Genomic DNA, 15,269 nt, shown 5'->3' with positions numbered 1-15,269 from the left:
CTGTTGTAAGCTCGCATCTAGCACACTCACTTCATATTGCCCAATCTGAACTCATCTTTCAAGTGAAGAACTAGGTATCATTTGACTCTGCGTTATAGCCTTGAACCCCAAGTAAGGGTGGTCTATGTTTCTTTTTTTTTCAATCAAAGCCAGCACAGCGTGCTTTCAAGATGACTTCGATGCACGCTGTGATGGTGGAACATGTGAGTGCCCAACTGCCTCCTGCAAGTCACATCCTAGGCTTGAAAATCTTGAACCACAAAATCCCTCCGATTCATCAACGCCTTATTGCCGATGCTATTGCTCGGCCCCTGGCTCAAAAGAACGCCCAAAACTAACCGTCGGTGCCGCTGCTGCGGAAAGTGGCGCATAGTGCAGCATAGTGATGGGTCAGATCGAGCACGTTCTGAGGGAGGCTGGTAGCTTGGATGATGCTTCTGATCTTGACTGCACCCTCGTCCTCAATGAGTGTCCGAACTGTATGGAGGAGCTCTGGTGAGAACTCAGAGTACCATCTGTACTGCCAGGTGACGAGACGAATGACCGACGCGACCGTTTCGCGAGTGTTCTTGCCCTCCTCAAACACGCGAAGGATGCCAGTCAAGGCCTTAGGGCTGAATCTTGCGGCGAGGCACGCTCTATAGGCCTCGACAGCTTCTTCTGGGTGTTGAAGTCTTTCCGCCAGAGAGCCTAGAATTTCCCACTCCTCAGCCGACTTCTTATACTGCATGGATTGCGCGCGATACTGGGCCATTTGTGTGCGCCAGATCGTGTAGACGCGCAGATCCTCATACAACACCATGAAGAGGCTGTCAAGCCAGCGCTCGCAAAGCCGCTTGTTGTTCAGCTTAGAGAGATGGTCGTCGGTCTGCGCACCCTGATAAGTGTTAACTTGGCTTCAGCCAAGGGGAAGACTGAACACTTACATTCTCCGCATCGCCCTTCAGTTCACCGGGGTCGATGGCATGGGTAGGCTTCTCTACAGCCTCTGTCTGTCCATTTGGTGCCAATGTCTCGGCAGTAGAATCAGTATCCGCTGGCTTCGCCTTCTTCTCCTCATCTCCCTCTTCGTCGTCACTTTCCGAGTCTGATCGGTCGCCATTTGTTGTCGGGTCTGGGGTTCCACGAAGGCCGTCGGTGCTGGGGTTACGCTGAGGCTGCGAGGTTTCCTGCTTCTCGGAGCGGTATTCGTCCTCCATGACAAAGACTGTGCTTCTAATCTTGAGAAGCTGATCCCATCCAATCTTTGAAGTCATCTCGGTCAGGATGCCGTAAGCCTGCTTGAAGGTTCCCTTATAAACCGAAGCACGAAGGTTCAGGAGACTAGCATCGACCTGCTCAGAGTATCTAGACTCGGGTTCGCTGTCGATCTCATCCAAGCGGGTCTCGGGAAGAGTTGGGAGGTGAACATCCTTCGGCTCAGGCATTTGAGGCGCGTCCTTGTCCTGGTATGTGAACATGGGGCAAGAGTTGAGGATGGTCAGGGCATTCTCCCAGTCCTCCATTGCCACGTAGACTTGCGCCAGTCTCGCCCATGTGCCGAATTCACTAGGAGCGGCAATGGTACTGCGGTCGGCGCAGCCCAGGGCCAAGCGAAGTCTCTCTTCCTTCAACTCTGGCGTTGAGGCTGTCTGCGCCTTTCTGAGGAGGAACTCGGCTTGCGTATCGAGCATAACATAATCCATCGGCGACTCTTTGAGTGCCTGATGCAGCACCTTGACACCTTGGACTTCCTCGTTGCCCATGAAGAGGACCTTGGCCAAGAGGGAGGAGACCTCGATGTTTTGGTCTCTGAGTTTCTCGAAGAGGTTGATGCCGGAAGCATGGCGTCCCGTGGTCTGAAAGTACTTCAAGAGGCCTGCGGTCAGGTGGTTCGAGACATTGTTCGGCACTTGAACGACAGAGTCTGAGCCCAGCTGCCAGCCTACGATACCATTAGCACAGAAACCCCGAAATGTTCTCAAATATATGGGTACCTCGGAAGAAAAGCTGCTCGGCGGCGCCGAGGAAGCGGTGTTCGGTTTCGGTGTTGGTAACAGGGTTGTATCTGCGCACACCCATAATCTTCCGAATCGTCTCTCCGCTACCATCATCCGCGTAAGAGTAGGCTCGAAGGACACTGCACAGGTAGGTCTCCAGCCACAAGTCATCCGTCGCCTTGCGCTTCTCGCCTCGCTCGTCCACACAGTAGCTTTCGACGGTTCCAGGGATCGTTACATGAACCCGCATGTCGAGTCGAGAGAAGGCATTGTAACAGCTAGCAGTGAATTAGCTACTTGAACTCTGTGTTGATGTTGAAAAGGTTCGCGTACCAGTAGAGACCTTCCGAAATCTTCGTTTGCACAGCCTGGCCATGCTCGCGGTAGGTTAGGGTGTTGATGTAGGCAGCAAGACTGGCCGAGGACGAAGCGTCGACGCCGGTGACGTGGTGGTAAACTCCGATCTACAGCACGATGCTAATTAGCACAGCTATAGGTTTGTTGGATGTGGACTATCATTTACCTGCTTGCCAGGGTTTCTCGTGGCCTGCTTCAGGAGATGGACAAGATCGGGAGGGCCAAGCTCCCGAAGGGAGATGAGGGATTCGGTTCGGGCTTCAATTGATTCAGAGAGAATCTCCTCGGTAAGCCTGGCAAACAGATTAGAATTAGAAGCAGTGAACGGATGGAATGGGGATGGTAGACTAACTCGGGCACAGCCGGCGCAACCATGGCGGCGGTTGTTGCGTGTCAAGCTTTGGCGGCGCGCAGTGTGGAAGCAACGTTCTCGATGAGGATGGACTGGATACGGTGTTATGAGCGAACGATTCGATGCATGTGTGCGCGCAGGAGAAGGCGCCTATGAGCGATCCTGGCCCGCAAGCTCGAGAGAATGGCTGGGAGTAGAGGGATGGATGTTGGTGATTGGAGGCGGTTCGAGGTGTGGTCGGTGAGATTGACGAGGGATGGAGGATTGAAGTGCACAGCTTGTGCAAGGTGGGCTTGGAGGTGGGATTGCGGCGTGCGGCGTGAACTGGACACTTGGGGAAAGAAGGTAGGTAGGTGGTGACGGTAGGCACTGTGGGCAAGCTTGGACTCCACGACTCTCTGTATCCTTCTCAGATACCTAGGTACTTACTTACCTGCTCCGTATTCCGTGCTCCGTACGTGTGCCAGGAGTCTAGGACTGGGAACCTGTTGCCAGCTTGGAACACCTCGATAATAATTGACGTTGTGCAACTGACAAGGGAGTTTGAGGCCTGTCATTGGCAGGGGACAGACGTGATGGAGAGCAGATGGAGCTGCCACGCTGCTTTGCTGGAGGTGATTGACAGGGCCAACCGCCAGAGAGCCACGATTTAATTAGACCACGGGCGCTTTCCCAAGTTCCATTCGACGGCCGGCGGGACTCAAACGTGGCCGGGGCCTGGATCGGGTGGGTCCAACGCACCTCTAGGCTCTAGGTGTGAGGTGGTTTGCGGCTTGCCGCATTACCATGTTCCTGAGGTGCTGAGATGCTAGCTGGTACCGAATTGGATGCTTATGTAACGCACCTCGCTTGAGTCGCTGCACGGACACTCGAACAGCGCAACCCCCTGAGCCTTGGCCTAATTGTCCTGTACGGATACAGAGCAAACTACCTGAGGTATACTTATCAGCCTATCAGGGAGTTTGGAGCTGAAAGCTAGAAGCTAACCCCTGGCCAGAGTCTGACGCGAAAGCTGCAAGTGCCCTGTGGGCTCTCCCTTCCACTACCTACCTTACCTACCTTAGGTAGCTGGTGTAGTGCGATACGTACCGCCAGCAAGCAACCAATTTAACGTTCCTGAATTCAGGTCGCGTCAATCCTCGAAGCCACGCGCATCGATTTTCCCCAAGGTCATTATGGCTGCGCATTCGTCTAGAACCACATCCTTTTGAACATCCGATCCCCTCCTTCACATCGCACGTTATTATATATAGTAGATCGTCGTTATAATCAATCCGGTCGCAAGACCCTGCCGACAATATGGTTCGTATATGAAATGTCATCAAATATTTGCCCTTGCGACCAAAGCTAACCCCAATTTGTAGCCGGCTTTCCAAGCGATCAACGTCGAAGCCGAGGAGAACTCGGATGATGAGGTCGACACCACCCGCGAGCTTCATGTACGCGCCGATGTATTGCTCCGATATTCCAACCCATACTGACTACTTCTCAGGTTGATGAAGCTCTCAAGCGCTTCCAGAATGCCCTGAAGCTGCATGCTCAAGGCCCTCGATTCTTCGACGAAGCTTCCGACGCCTACGACGATCTCTTCAAGTCCGAAATCTTCAAATACCCCGAGGCTTCTACCGAGTACGAAAGGGCAGAAAGGCAGCCAGATCAATTACTCGCCGATCCCGCTCTCGCCGGCACTCTCGATCTTCAATCTGCCGATGTTGATACCACCGGCAGCAGTCTTCCTCAAGCCTTCTTCCTTGCATACAAGAACCGCGGTCAATTTCTCCTTGATCGCACCCGACATGCCGCCCGAGCCGCCGGAGACGATGCGTCGTCTTACTTCGAGAAGGACGATGCCCTCCAAAATATGCATAGCGCTCTGGTCGACTTCAATGCCGCTCTTGACCGCGATCCGTCCGATGCAGAGTTGTGGCGTCGTACAGCCCGTGTTGCTGCATCGTTGAAGAGCTCCAGAATCAACAGATACTGCCTCGAAGCTGCTATCGAACTCGACGATGACCCCGCTGTTCTCGAGGTCGAGCCACCATCTTTGGCAGAAGGCTTCGCCGGTCAACAACTCAAGGACCAGCTGCAAGCCCTGTCGGATGAGATCGCCTTGTCTCACCCCATCATGGGTCCTTGGGTAAAGAGAGACATGCCCGACTTCATCAAACGACACATTGATCCCATGCCGTATTTGCCGAATCCGACAAAGGAAACTGGGTCCGCCCGCACCAATGTCGAGGAAGCAGGCCTCGCCCGTCTTACTGTAGAGGTCCCAACTGCATCATGGGCCGACTTGGGTATGGCACTCGTGCAGTTTATACTCGAAATGGGGCAGACAAGCCGCGGCATTGTCATTGAGCTTCCTGAAACGGATGACGATGATGACGTGGTTATGGAAAGCCAACCAGAGCAGGAAGTACAAGCAAACGGCTCGGATGGCAAAGAAAAGGGCGAGAACTCGGCACAGGAGGACAAGCAGGAAACTACGGGAAAGACAGAGAGCGTGGAGCCCGCTGCGAAGGAAACTCCCAAACCTGCTGAGAGCACTCGCAAGGGTCGAAGCGCCTCCCAGCCCTCTCGAAAGCGATCCCATTCAGCAGCTGGCAATCCCGAGGGCCAAGAGGAGGAGAGCCTCGTCGAAAAAAGGAGTAAGCGTATTAGGAGGCGAGAGACAGCAGCCGCAGAAGAAGTTCCGGACCCAAGTGCCGTGCTTGCATCCCAGCTGGCCCCTTATCAAGCCACCGACCAAAATTTGTTCCAGGCTACTAAGAACATGCTGGAAAACATCGGAGTCACGAATCAGGACACTCTAGACCGCATCAGCGAAGTGTTGGACTCCCTTGCTGCAGAGGAACGCGGCGCTTCCATAAAAAACCAAGCGACCTTGGATCTCCGCAATGCGATCGTCTCTTTCAGCGAGGAGAATGCGAAAATCTTGCTCAACAAACAGGCACAGGCATCACTAAGCTTGTCTTCTTTCCTTGAGCATGCCAAAGGGGGTTCTCAGAAGATGTCAATCATACCACCCTTCAAGGAGACGCAGGGCATCACTGCTTTTGTAAAGCGCGTAAATTCCTCCTGGATGACTGCCCAGGATGTTGCGTACGAATGGATCAAGACGATATGTCCCAGCTATCTCCAAACGAAGTGGTCAGATGTCTTGAAGACAGCCGTCGTCCAAGTCATCAGTAGGTTCGATCAGGATATCCTTCAAGCCATCAACTACGACTTGGACCGCGCGAGACAATCAGACGATGCGAACAAGGAATTTGGGTTTGTTAAACACATTGTCGAGATGCTCTTCGAGATTCACCTTGACGTGTATGAGAGAATCACCAACCCCAACAGTGTCGTTGACTACAGCATCCGCGTTGAAGCCAGGGGTCGCTTGGGTCGGTGGCTAGACATGGCTTCAGCTTTGCTGAGGGACGCCGCAGAAGAAGGCAACGAAGACTTGACTGGCCGCTTCCTCTGGGCTGCCATCTTTTCCACGACTCTTACGGAGAACGCGTCGAGAGAGTACATTCTGCAGTGCTGGACCAGTTTACGAGATTTCCTCGCAGAAAGTGGGATTGATCAACTACTCCTTCCGAATAATCCGGTGATACCTGAAATTTCGGAGGCGGCGGCCGATAGAGAGATCTCTAAGCTGACCACTATGGACTTCTTCCTCGGACTCTTCCAGGACAATGTTAGCGACCCAGTTGCCGTCATTGATAACCTTGAGCCCGTCCTCAATCCAGGGTCTGTTTACGTCACCCTGCCATCCGAGGATTCGGCAGAAGACGGAGAAGAGGCATCTGGCCGCTCCAAGACGAAGAAAGTGCCCATCATGGAGTGTGCAAGCCAAAGCCTCCAGGATCTTTGGAGGTTTTTGTTGGGAACTAGCACGGAACTGCGTCTTTTCCTCTGGACACGACTTAGCGACGCGTATGCCAGCATCAAATATTCGACGAAACAGTTCTCATGCCAGCTCAAAGCCATCGAGATGCTCACGGCGGACTTGGAAAGCGACAGTTATCTCAAGAACGCTCCAGAAACTAGACCGCCGTTAGTGTTGAAGATGCTCAAATCGCTGGATGATCTACTGATCACGGCACTTTCGTTGGCTTTGAATGATAGCTCCGCTTACGACATTGTCGATGAAGACCATCTCAAATCGACATCGGCTGCTCTCATCAAATTGAGCTGCATGCTTCACGTATCGGCAATGCATGAGGACGAAATTCGCATCGGTATGACACGTGTCCCGCCGAGTAGTCCCTCATTCCAGCCTTTCCTCAACAAGCTGCGTGAGATTCAAGTGCGTGTATGGTGCCTCCAGTACACGGTCGTCAAGGTCGGCGTAAACCAAAACGGAAAGATATTCCCGAATCCTGAGATGGAGTTGGCAGACTTTTTGTCTGCAATCCATCAGGTAATTGGGCTCAGGAAATGCTGTAAAGCCTCAAACAAGATTTTCTTGAAGATGATGCGGGTTGAGTTGCTCAAGTTCAAGAAGATTGAAAACTGGGAAGACTATCTTGGGCAAGTGCTTTACGACCTCCACGGTCTCAAACTTGGTGTCGGTGCTGGAGAGGTTCAGGACCATGGCTGCCCCCCGGAGAAACTCGAGAAGCGCAACGCCATGCAGCTTGTGGACAAGATTACGGTCCTGGCAAGGAGGATGCCCCGAAAGGACCTCCTCAAGTCAGACCTCAAAACGACCATCGAGCACATGCAAGGAGCCATTGGACAGACAAAGTCGACGCCTCAGATGATTCACAACCTGAGGAACTTTACCGAGTATCTGAAGCGGCCGATCCACCCCCTTCGGCTTTACCAAGCCCTCACCGGCGGTGTTCAGTTGGACGTCGTAGCTGTAAACACTCCCGAAAGCGCCCTAGCCAGGCACGGCTGGTTCTTCCTCCTAGGCATGATTGCCCTGACGAGGTTCAAGCAAGTAGATTTGAGCAAGCGGCAAACACCAGGTGCAACTGACGACTTGCGACTCGCGGCCACTTTCTTGCGGCTCCAACTTCAGTTCACTCCAGATAAGTGGGATGCCTGGTTCCGCCTAGCCGAGTGCTTCGACTACGAGCTCGATGAGGCTGTGTTGTGGTCGGCCGACAAGATGAACAAGGAACGCGGCGAATTGCTCAAATTCCAGCGGAATTCAATTCATTGCTATACTCTAGCGTTGTCTAACTCTTGGGAGGCAGAGATCGATGACGAGGACGAGGATCCGCTCTACGAGCTCTATCATAACTTTGCTATGCGCCTGTACGCATCCAGCCGCGAGCCTCTTGCTATGGAGCCCTTCCAACATGCGGACCAAGAGAGATTCTTCATCGAAAGCGAGGGAAATGGAACCTTCCAAAGGGTCCTTCACGACCAGATGCAAGACTACAAAGTCTGGAAATACGCAGCTGGCTTGTTCAAACGGGCCATGAGGCGTAAACCAATGGACTGGAGGTTCGTTGTCCTTTACAATTACGCCGAACCTTGACTGACTCTGAACAGGAATCCGTACATGCTTACCAAATGTTTGTGGAAAATGTACCAGAAGCCCATTGACCAGCTTAGCAAAAAGGACCGGGAGACCCGCCCATCACTTGAGTACTTGATTTCGGCCCTCGAACACGCTGTCGAAGTTGTTGCGGCGGTGCCCAAATCGCGGCATAGCGATCCTATCCTGGAGCCGCACTACAAGATCGTCTCGATAGTGTACAAATTGGTTGTTCGAGGCGAGTTGAAGCCACAAGAGGGCGCAGACATTCTGTCGAGGCAACCATTTGGTATGGAACTCGGCGACGATATCACTCTTGACGACAACGAAGATTGGGAGGAATATGTGATCCGGAATTTGCATCACTTACGGGATAAGGACAAGTCTAACTGGCAGCACCGTATCATTATGCGTCATGCCCGCCTGCTTTTCGATGAGGATGGCGAATCACCCGAGCTTGTGCAAGCCAAGGCAGCCTTCAATGTCCTTCGAGAATCCATGTTTACCAAGACAATGGTTATGAATGTCTGGAAGTGCGACGCGGAGCGTTCTGGGCGCCACCACGTCTATACGTCCCAGTATATCCGCTTCATGGTCAAGATTTTGGTGGTCATGAACGACAGAGTGAATTTGGAAATGGTTCTCAGGCGACTTCGGAAGAAGGGCGCCGACTTCTACCACTTTGGCGACTTGTGGCAGATGTGCTCCATGGCTTACCTTAGACTTCTACGTCAGGGCTTCCAAATTTCTCCTACATTGGAAGACGCTTTCAAGTCGACATCGATGGAAGAGCTGGAGATCATGGCGGATCGTATCACGGAGTGGGCCGGAGGTCCGGCAACGGACATTCCCGCCTTCAACTGCTTGAAGGAGACGATTGAGTTGAAGAAGCTCAACGGCGGCCTCATGAAGGCTGGGGCAATTGACGACCTAATCAACGACTGTTACGCCATCATCTACCAGGAGATTGGCCCTTCGCTGCCCGGCCCTGAGCCTCACGAAGTTCTCGAAGCACGTGCTAGGGCTCGTGCCAGAGAAGAGGCCGATGGCGGGATCGAGCTCAAGCCATCCACTTCCTTGGGCAACCTGCTGAACCCATCATCGGCGCAAGACTCGGGAGCCAATGGTGAAGGTGATAAGACGGCATCGGCACTTGAGGCAGCACCCAGGCGCAGGGCGGGCGTTCGTCGGCCTGATATCATTCGCAAGGCGGAACAGGCGTTTGCCCGGTACGGTGAAGCGCCAAAGCCATCAGTTGCTCCTTCCAAATCTCGTGTGGGTTCGGTTTCGAGTGGCAGGAACGGAACGCGCACTCCCGTTGGAGACGCCGGGGAGGCCAGTGATACCGAGGAGCTCAACGAAGGAGACACTGTCGAAGAGATCGAGGACACGGAGATGAAGGACGACACTGCCATGGATGTTGATGAAGGGGACGAAACGCTTGCACAGGCCACGGCAGCGTCCAGTCCGCGGGGCAGCATTCACGATTCTGCAGATGATGAGAGTGAACTTAGCGATGTTCCGGATGACTGGGATGAGCAGCCCCCTCCTTCACTCATGTTCCCTAATCTCAGGAAGAGCGTGGATTCAGGTCGCGCCGAAGAGGCGAATAACTCTAGTGATGGCGATGACGAAGAGGGCGAAGACGGTGAAGAGGAAGAGGAGGGGGAGGAGGAGGAAGGAGAAGAAGAAGAGGGCGACGGCGAGGAGGTTGAGGAAGGTGAGGAAGGCGAGGAGGTTGAGGAGGGCGACGAAGCTGAAGAAGGTGAAGAGGGTGAGGAAGGCGATGAGGCCGAAGAAGGTGAAGAGGGCGGAGAAGGCGAAGAAGGCGAAGAGGGTGAAGAGGGTGAAGAGGGTGAAGAGGGTGAAGAGGGTGAAGAGGGTGAAGAGGGCGAAGAGGGCGAAGATGGCGAGGAGACCGAAGAAGCTGAAGGTGATGAGGAAGAAGAGGCCGAAGATGGAGAGGAGGGTGATGAAGATGAGGAAGCCGAAGAGGGTGAAGATGAGGAAGTCGAGGAGGGCGAAGGCGATGGCGAAGAGGAAGAGGAAGAGGAAGAGGAAGAAGAAGAAGAAGAGGGAGAGGAAGACGAAGACGAGGATGCGTAGAACACTCGACAGTCTTCAGAAACCTTGGCGGACGTCGGGAAGTAATTTCTTGGTGTACAGGCGTTTTTTGTCACAGTGTTTTCTCCTTAGTCACATCGGATACTGCGCCGGCTAGGTCGTGTCAAGGCGAGTGTGTTTAACAGTCAGAGGTTATCTATAGTAAGTGCGATTCATGAGAAGCACACAGTCATCGGCGTATGGGGTATCCATATATATGAGATGCTCAAAACATGAATTCGAACAGTTGAAGTAATCCCATGTCGTTGATTGCGAGATCACTTTAAGATCAAGAACTTAGGTCTCTACACTACTTCCCTGTTCATCTCTATAAGGCAGCAAGCTCGTATTCATGTGCACCATTTGGAAGGTAAAGAAGGAGGACTGCCGCCACACGGTGGAGCGCGGGACAGACATATGTTCGCGGGGCAGGACTCGCGGTCGGTGTCTGTCGAGATTGAGGTATGAGACGCGCTGGGAGGTGGGATATTGCGATGCGTGCTTGAGGGATGTTGAGAGGCGGAATCATTATGGATATGCTTGAACATTAGAGGAGTCTGACGTTTAAGCCGGATTTTGGTTTGGATTACTCGCTCTTTGGCAAAAAGCTGCAAGGTGCCAGCTCTCAAGATGCTACCTATAAGCCATAAGATTGCATCTTCTCTCTTGAGTTCCTCCAGCTTTTTACTCCTTATTCTCGCCTGAGTAAGTGTCCGCTTCACAAGGACAAAATATGACCAAGCTTGCCTATTCGATGTGACAGAGTGCCCAACAGTACATAGATGCTTGCCTTAGCTTCAGACGGCAGTTTCTCCGTCATTGTCGCGAACCCAAGGTCTACAGCTTTGTTTTGGATCTTCTCAATCGTAAGAATTGAAGCAGTTAGATGAACCGAGAAATCCAGAAACTTTTGGGACAAAACACAGCCGTCAAGTAAGAGATTATTCTCACCAAGCTTGGCTTCAGCTCGGTGGGCAGAGTTGCTATGGGGGTGCATCTCAATCCCACCTAAGCCCATGGGACGTACGGTAAGCTAATCCCACACCCCACCTCCGACGCCAGGGCCAGCATTACGCCTTCCCAGTGCCGCCTGTTCAGCCCGCCGCACCCAGCAAGCAAAGCAACAGCAACGCCAGCCAGCCAGCCGCAGCCGGCAACTTCCGCCCGTCGACAACCTTCCACCACCGACCGTCCGCCCGCGTTGCCTGTTACCTATCCATCGCCTGCAAGCAAGCTAGCTCCTCCCAACACCATCATCATCACCAATCCGCAACTCCAACACCACAAACCCACCACAATCACAACCAGCGACACCGCGAAACCTGCGAAACCCACGAAAAAAAAACTCTCTAGGAATCCGGTCAATCTTACCCTTCAGTCGACGACAATCGCAATCTCGCACAACCGAGAGGGAGCGCAAGGCATTCCTCAATCCACCACCACCACAAAGACACAGATCCCACACAATGGCCTCAGACGCAAAGCCCCAGGACAAGACCGCCTCCGCCGCGGACCCCAAGGCCGACGAGACGACGCAGCAGCAGGCGGCGGCGGCGAAGAAGCCCGCGCTCGGCGAGGACGACGAATTTGAGGATTTCCCCGTCGACGGTACGTCTCTTTTACCCTTCATTGTCGATAATCTCCTTTCCATAGTGTTTGAAGGAGCATCTGCTGCTTCGGCTTTACTATGATGGGGGAGTGATGATGGCATCACTTGGTCCATCTGTTCCATCGTAACCTCGAGCTACGTTGGAGCGGGATCATCATTCCCGGCCAACATAGACAGACACGCCACACTATTCTATCTGCTTTGTTTGCGAAGAAAGAAACAAATGCTAACGTATCTACCACAGACTGGCCCCAGGAAGAGACCGAGGCAGCTGCGGGCGGCAGTGGTTCGACGCAGCACCTGTGGGAGGAGAGCTGGGACGACGATGACACGACCGACGACTTCTCGGCGCAGTTGAAGTATGGCAAATCCCCAACCCTTCGAGACCACCTTCATAATGAGATCACTGACAATACCACAGGGAGGAGTTGAAGAAGGTTGAGGCATCCAAGAGACGATAAGCCATTTGCGGTGTGTGTGTGGGGTACGATGATAGTAGGCGGAATGACGCATGGGTGAACTTGGTGGGAATCACGGCATAGACTACACTACGTAACGAGCTCTATACGGCTGGCGACATACCAGGAATGAAATCGCAACTGGGCACACGAGGTTTTCCAAATTCCCCTTTGGGTTTCCCTGTGGAACGAGATGTGTCTCTACTTTTACTGTTTATTTGATATCGTGACGTTTAATGATCCTAGGACATGACACGAGGGCATTACGTTCATCATGAGCGCCCCTCCTTTTTTCCGGGCATGGGCTTCTGCGTTCGTTGCATTCCCGCACGCGCATTTCTTTCATCCCGAGTCCTAAAGACTGGCCTTACCAGGCCGGCCTTTTCCCATCTATCAGACCGATCAAGTCCATAGAGGTTTCGTTCTCCACTGTACGAGGAATGATTTACTTACTCGACAGAGCAGTGACACCGGGCAGTTCCTTGCCCTCGAGAAGCTCCAAGCTGGCACCACCGCCGGTGGAGACGTGGCTGAGCTTGCTCTCGACACCGTACTTGGCGGCAACGGTGGCCGTGTCACCACCGCCGATGATGACAATCTTGCCGCCCTCGGCAGCGGCGACAGCGGCATCGAGCGTCGACTTGGTGCCGGTGGCAAAGTTGTCAAACTCAAAGACACCAGCGGGGCCGTTCCAGAGGATGGTCTTGGAGTCGTCAATGGCCTGCTTATAGAGCTCAATGGACTTGGGGCCGCAATCGAGACCCATCCAGCCGTCGGGGATGCCGGACTCGTCAGTGGCAGAGCCGACCTTGGCGTCCTTGTCGAACTTGTCGGCGGTGACGTAGTCGACGGGGAGGACGAGCTTGACGTTGTTGGCCTTGGCCTTCTCGACGAGCTTGCCGACGGTCTTGGAGCCGGACTCGTCAAAGAGGGAGTCACCAATGCTGACGTTCTCGAGGGTCTTCTTGAAGGTGAAGGCCATGCCACCGCAGACGATGAGGGTGTTGACCTTGTCCAGCAGGTTGTCGATGAGCTGGATCTTGTCAGAGACCTTGGCGCCACCGAGGATGGCGAGGAAGGGGCGCTGGGGGTTCTCGAGGGCCTTGGCGAAGTACTCGAGCTCCTTCTTCATGAGGAAACCGGAGGCCTTCTGGGGCAGGTCGACACCGACCATGGAGGAGTGGGCGCGGTGAGCAGTGCCAAAGGCGTCGTCTGGTTGGACATGTCAGCTTCTGAGACAAGCCGGGGTTCTCAATGGCAATCAAGAGTCATGGACATACTGATGAAGACATCACCGAGGGCAGTGAGGCCCTTGCGGAACTCCTCAACCTTGGCCTTGTCGGCCTTGGTCTTGTTGCCCTCCTTGTCCTTGGCGGAACCCTCCTCCTCAATGTGGAAGCGCAGGTTCTCGAGGAGGACAACCTGGCCGTCGGTGGCCTTGTTGACGAGATCCTCAACGTCCTTGCCGACGCAGTTGTTGGCGAACTGGACGTTCTTGCCGAGCAGCTTCTCGAGCTCGGGGACGACGGGCTGCAGGCTGTACTTGGGGTTCTCCTGTCCATTGGGACGGCCCAAGTGGGACATCAGGACGACGGCCTTGGCGCCATTGTCGATGGCGTACTTGATGGTGGGGACGGCACCGGCAATACGCTGGTTGTTGGTGATCTTCTTGTCGGCGTCGAGGGGGACGTTGAAGTCGACCTAGGTGAGGGGTCAGCAAGGGGAGTCCGACCTTCCGGCTTAGTGGACCGTGGCTTTTGAAAGCGTGCCCAGCGTTCCCGGTGTATTCCAATGCCGTCAGAGGAAGCATGTGCAGGGTGGCCGAGTCGAATACCCGCGGCTCGTCCCGTATCGCCAGAACACGGAACGGGTGTGAGGTGATACCCGGGATCAGGCGCGGGTGCGGGTGGCATGGTGGCATGGTGGGGTAATTTGAGCAGCAGCGCAGCGCCGCAGCAGCAACAAAGGCACCACCAACACCAAAACCGTCCCAAGCAACGCTCAAGGCCAGGACATTAACATGGTAAGAGTGGCACGACTTACGCGAATGAGGACGCGCTTGCCCTTGAGATCGACATCGGTGATGGAGAGCTTGTTGGCGAGAGACATGATTGCGGTTGTGAGGGGCGCAAATGTGTGAGGATGAAGGGTAGAGTTGTAGGTTGAAGAAGTAGAAAGAGGAAGAAGAAGAGGAGGGGAGGGAATGCGTTGAGGAAGTAGTAAAAGGTCTGAGGTATATTTAGCTAAGGTAGCTACCACACACACACACACGCTACTTACCTTGCCCAAGGTGGGATGGCTGGACCTGATGGAGTGATTGAGGGAGGGACTGGACACCACGCCGGACACTTCTAAGAACAGCGCGGGCAGGGGGGGGTAAAACATGCAGTAATCAGTCAATTCGAGTGGTTCGACACGGGCACCTCACGTTGGGAAGCTTGCGATGGTGGGGTGCTGCTGTTACTGCCAGTCAGTGCCAGTGACTTGGACGCTACTGATACGTAGTAAGGCAGAGCAAGCAGGATGGAAGGAGGGGCATCTTTGCTCGGCGGTTTTTTGCATAACATTTTTTTTTTCTGTTGGCGGGGTTGATTTTCGGCCCTGCTGCTGCAAGCCTGCAATTACTGTACCTTATCCATGGGTGGTAGATACCCAGATTGGGCGTATCAGTGGGGGGAGCTTTGCTTACCTTACCTACCTTACCTTAGGTGCCCTGTCCAGTGCTTTTCCACTAAATCGGCCAGCTGCGACAGCGGGGGTGCTGGTGCTTGCGGCCTGCCCCGCCATGGGTGTGTGACGTGATGGTAGTCTGATACCTCACAGAAACTGCGCTTTCCTCAACCAATCCCCCGGTCACGGCCGTCCACCCGGAATCAACGGACCGTAGCCAAAATACCTATCGCCCGATACTAGAGACATGACA

At 53.9% G+C, this 15,269-nt stretch overlaps 4 protein-coding genes across 4 annotated transcripts; 2 read left to right on the top strand and 2 right to left on the bottom strand.

Moving 5' to 3' along the window:
• Positions 1 to 334: 334 nt before the first annotated feature.
• Positions 335 to 2,711, bottom strand: CCOS01_04066 (uncharacterized protein; the record flags this gene model as incomplete). Its single annotated transcript, XM_060452249.1, has 6 exons — positions 335 to 877; positions 927 to 1,924; positions 1,977 to 2,257; positions 2,313 to 2,443; positions 2,503 to 2,629; positions 2,689 to 2,711. The coding sequence occupies 6 exons, from the start codon at positions 2,709 to 2,711 to the stop codon at positions 335 to 337; spliced, it is 2,103 nt and encodes a 700-aa protein (XP_060316207.1).
• Positions 2,712 to 3,987: 1,276 nt separating this feature from the next.
• Positions 3,988 to 10,282, top strand: CCOS01_04065 (uncharacterized protein; the record flags this gene model as incomplete). The annotated part of the gene is made up of 4 exons (XM_060452248.1): positions 3,988 to 3,990; positions 4,053 to 4,127; positions 4,181 to 8,142; positions 8,191 to 10,282. The coding sequence occupies 4 exons, from the start codon at positions 3,988 to 3,990 to the stop codon at positions 10,280 to 10,282; spliced, it is 6,132 nt and encodes a 2,043-aa protein (XP_060316206.1).
• Positions 10,283 to 11,745: 1,463 nt separating this feature from the next.
• On the top strand, positions 11,746 to 12,349 carry CCOS01_04064 (DSS1/SEM1 family protein; the record flags this gene model as incomplete). The annotated part of the gene is made up of 3 exons (XM_060452247.1): positions 11,746 to 11,887; positions 12,133 to 12,247; positions 12,310 to 12,349. The coding sequence occupies 3 exons, from the start codon at positions 11,746 to 11,748 to the stop codon at positions 12,347 to 12,349; spliced, it is 297 nt and encodes a 98-aa protein (XP_060316205.1).
• Positions 12,350 to 12,791: 442 nt separating this feature from the next.
• CCOS01_04063 (phosphoglycerate kinase) lies at positions 12,792 to 14,455 on the bottom strand (the record flags this gene model as incomplete). The annotated part of the gene is made up of 3 exons (XM_060452246.1): positions 12,792 to 13,558; positions 13,627 to 14,047; positions 14,390 to 14,455. The coding sequence occupies 3 exons, from the start codon at positions 14,453 to 14,455 to the stop codon at positions 12,792 to 12,794; spliced, it is 1,254 nt and encodes a 417-aa protein (XP_060316204.1).
• Positions 14,456 to 15,269: the final 814 nt, after the last annotated feature.

Source organism: Colletotrichum costaricense (assembly GCF_030867565.1).
Source record: "Colletotrichum costaricense strain IMI 309622 chromosome Unknown Scaffold_4.1, whole genome shotgun sequence".
In the NCBI taxonomy this organism is placed as follows: Eukaryota; Fungi; Ascomycota; class Sordariomycetes; order Glomerellales; family Glomerellaceae; genus Colletotrichum; species Colletotrichum costaricense.
Note: the sequence above shows the minus strand (reverse complement) of the source record. Positions and strands in the feature narration are given on the sequence as shown.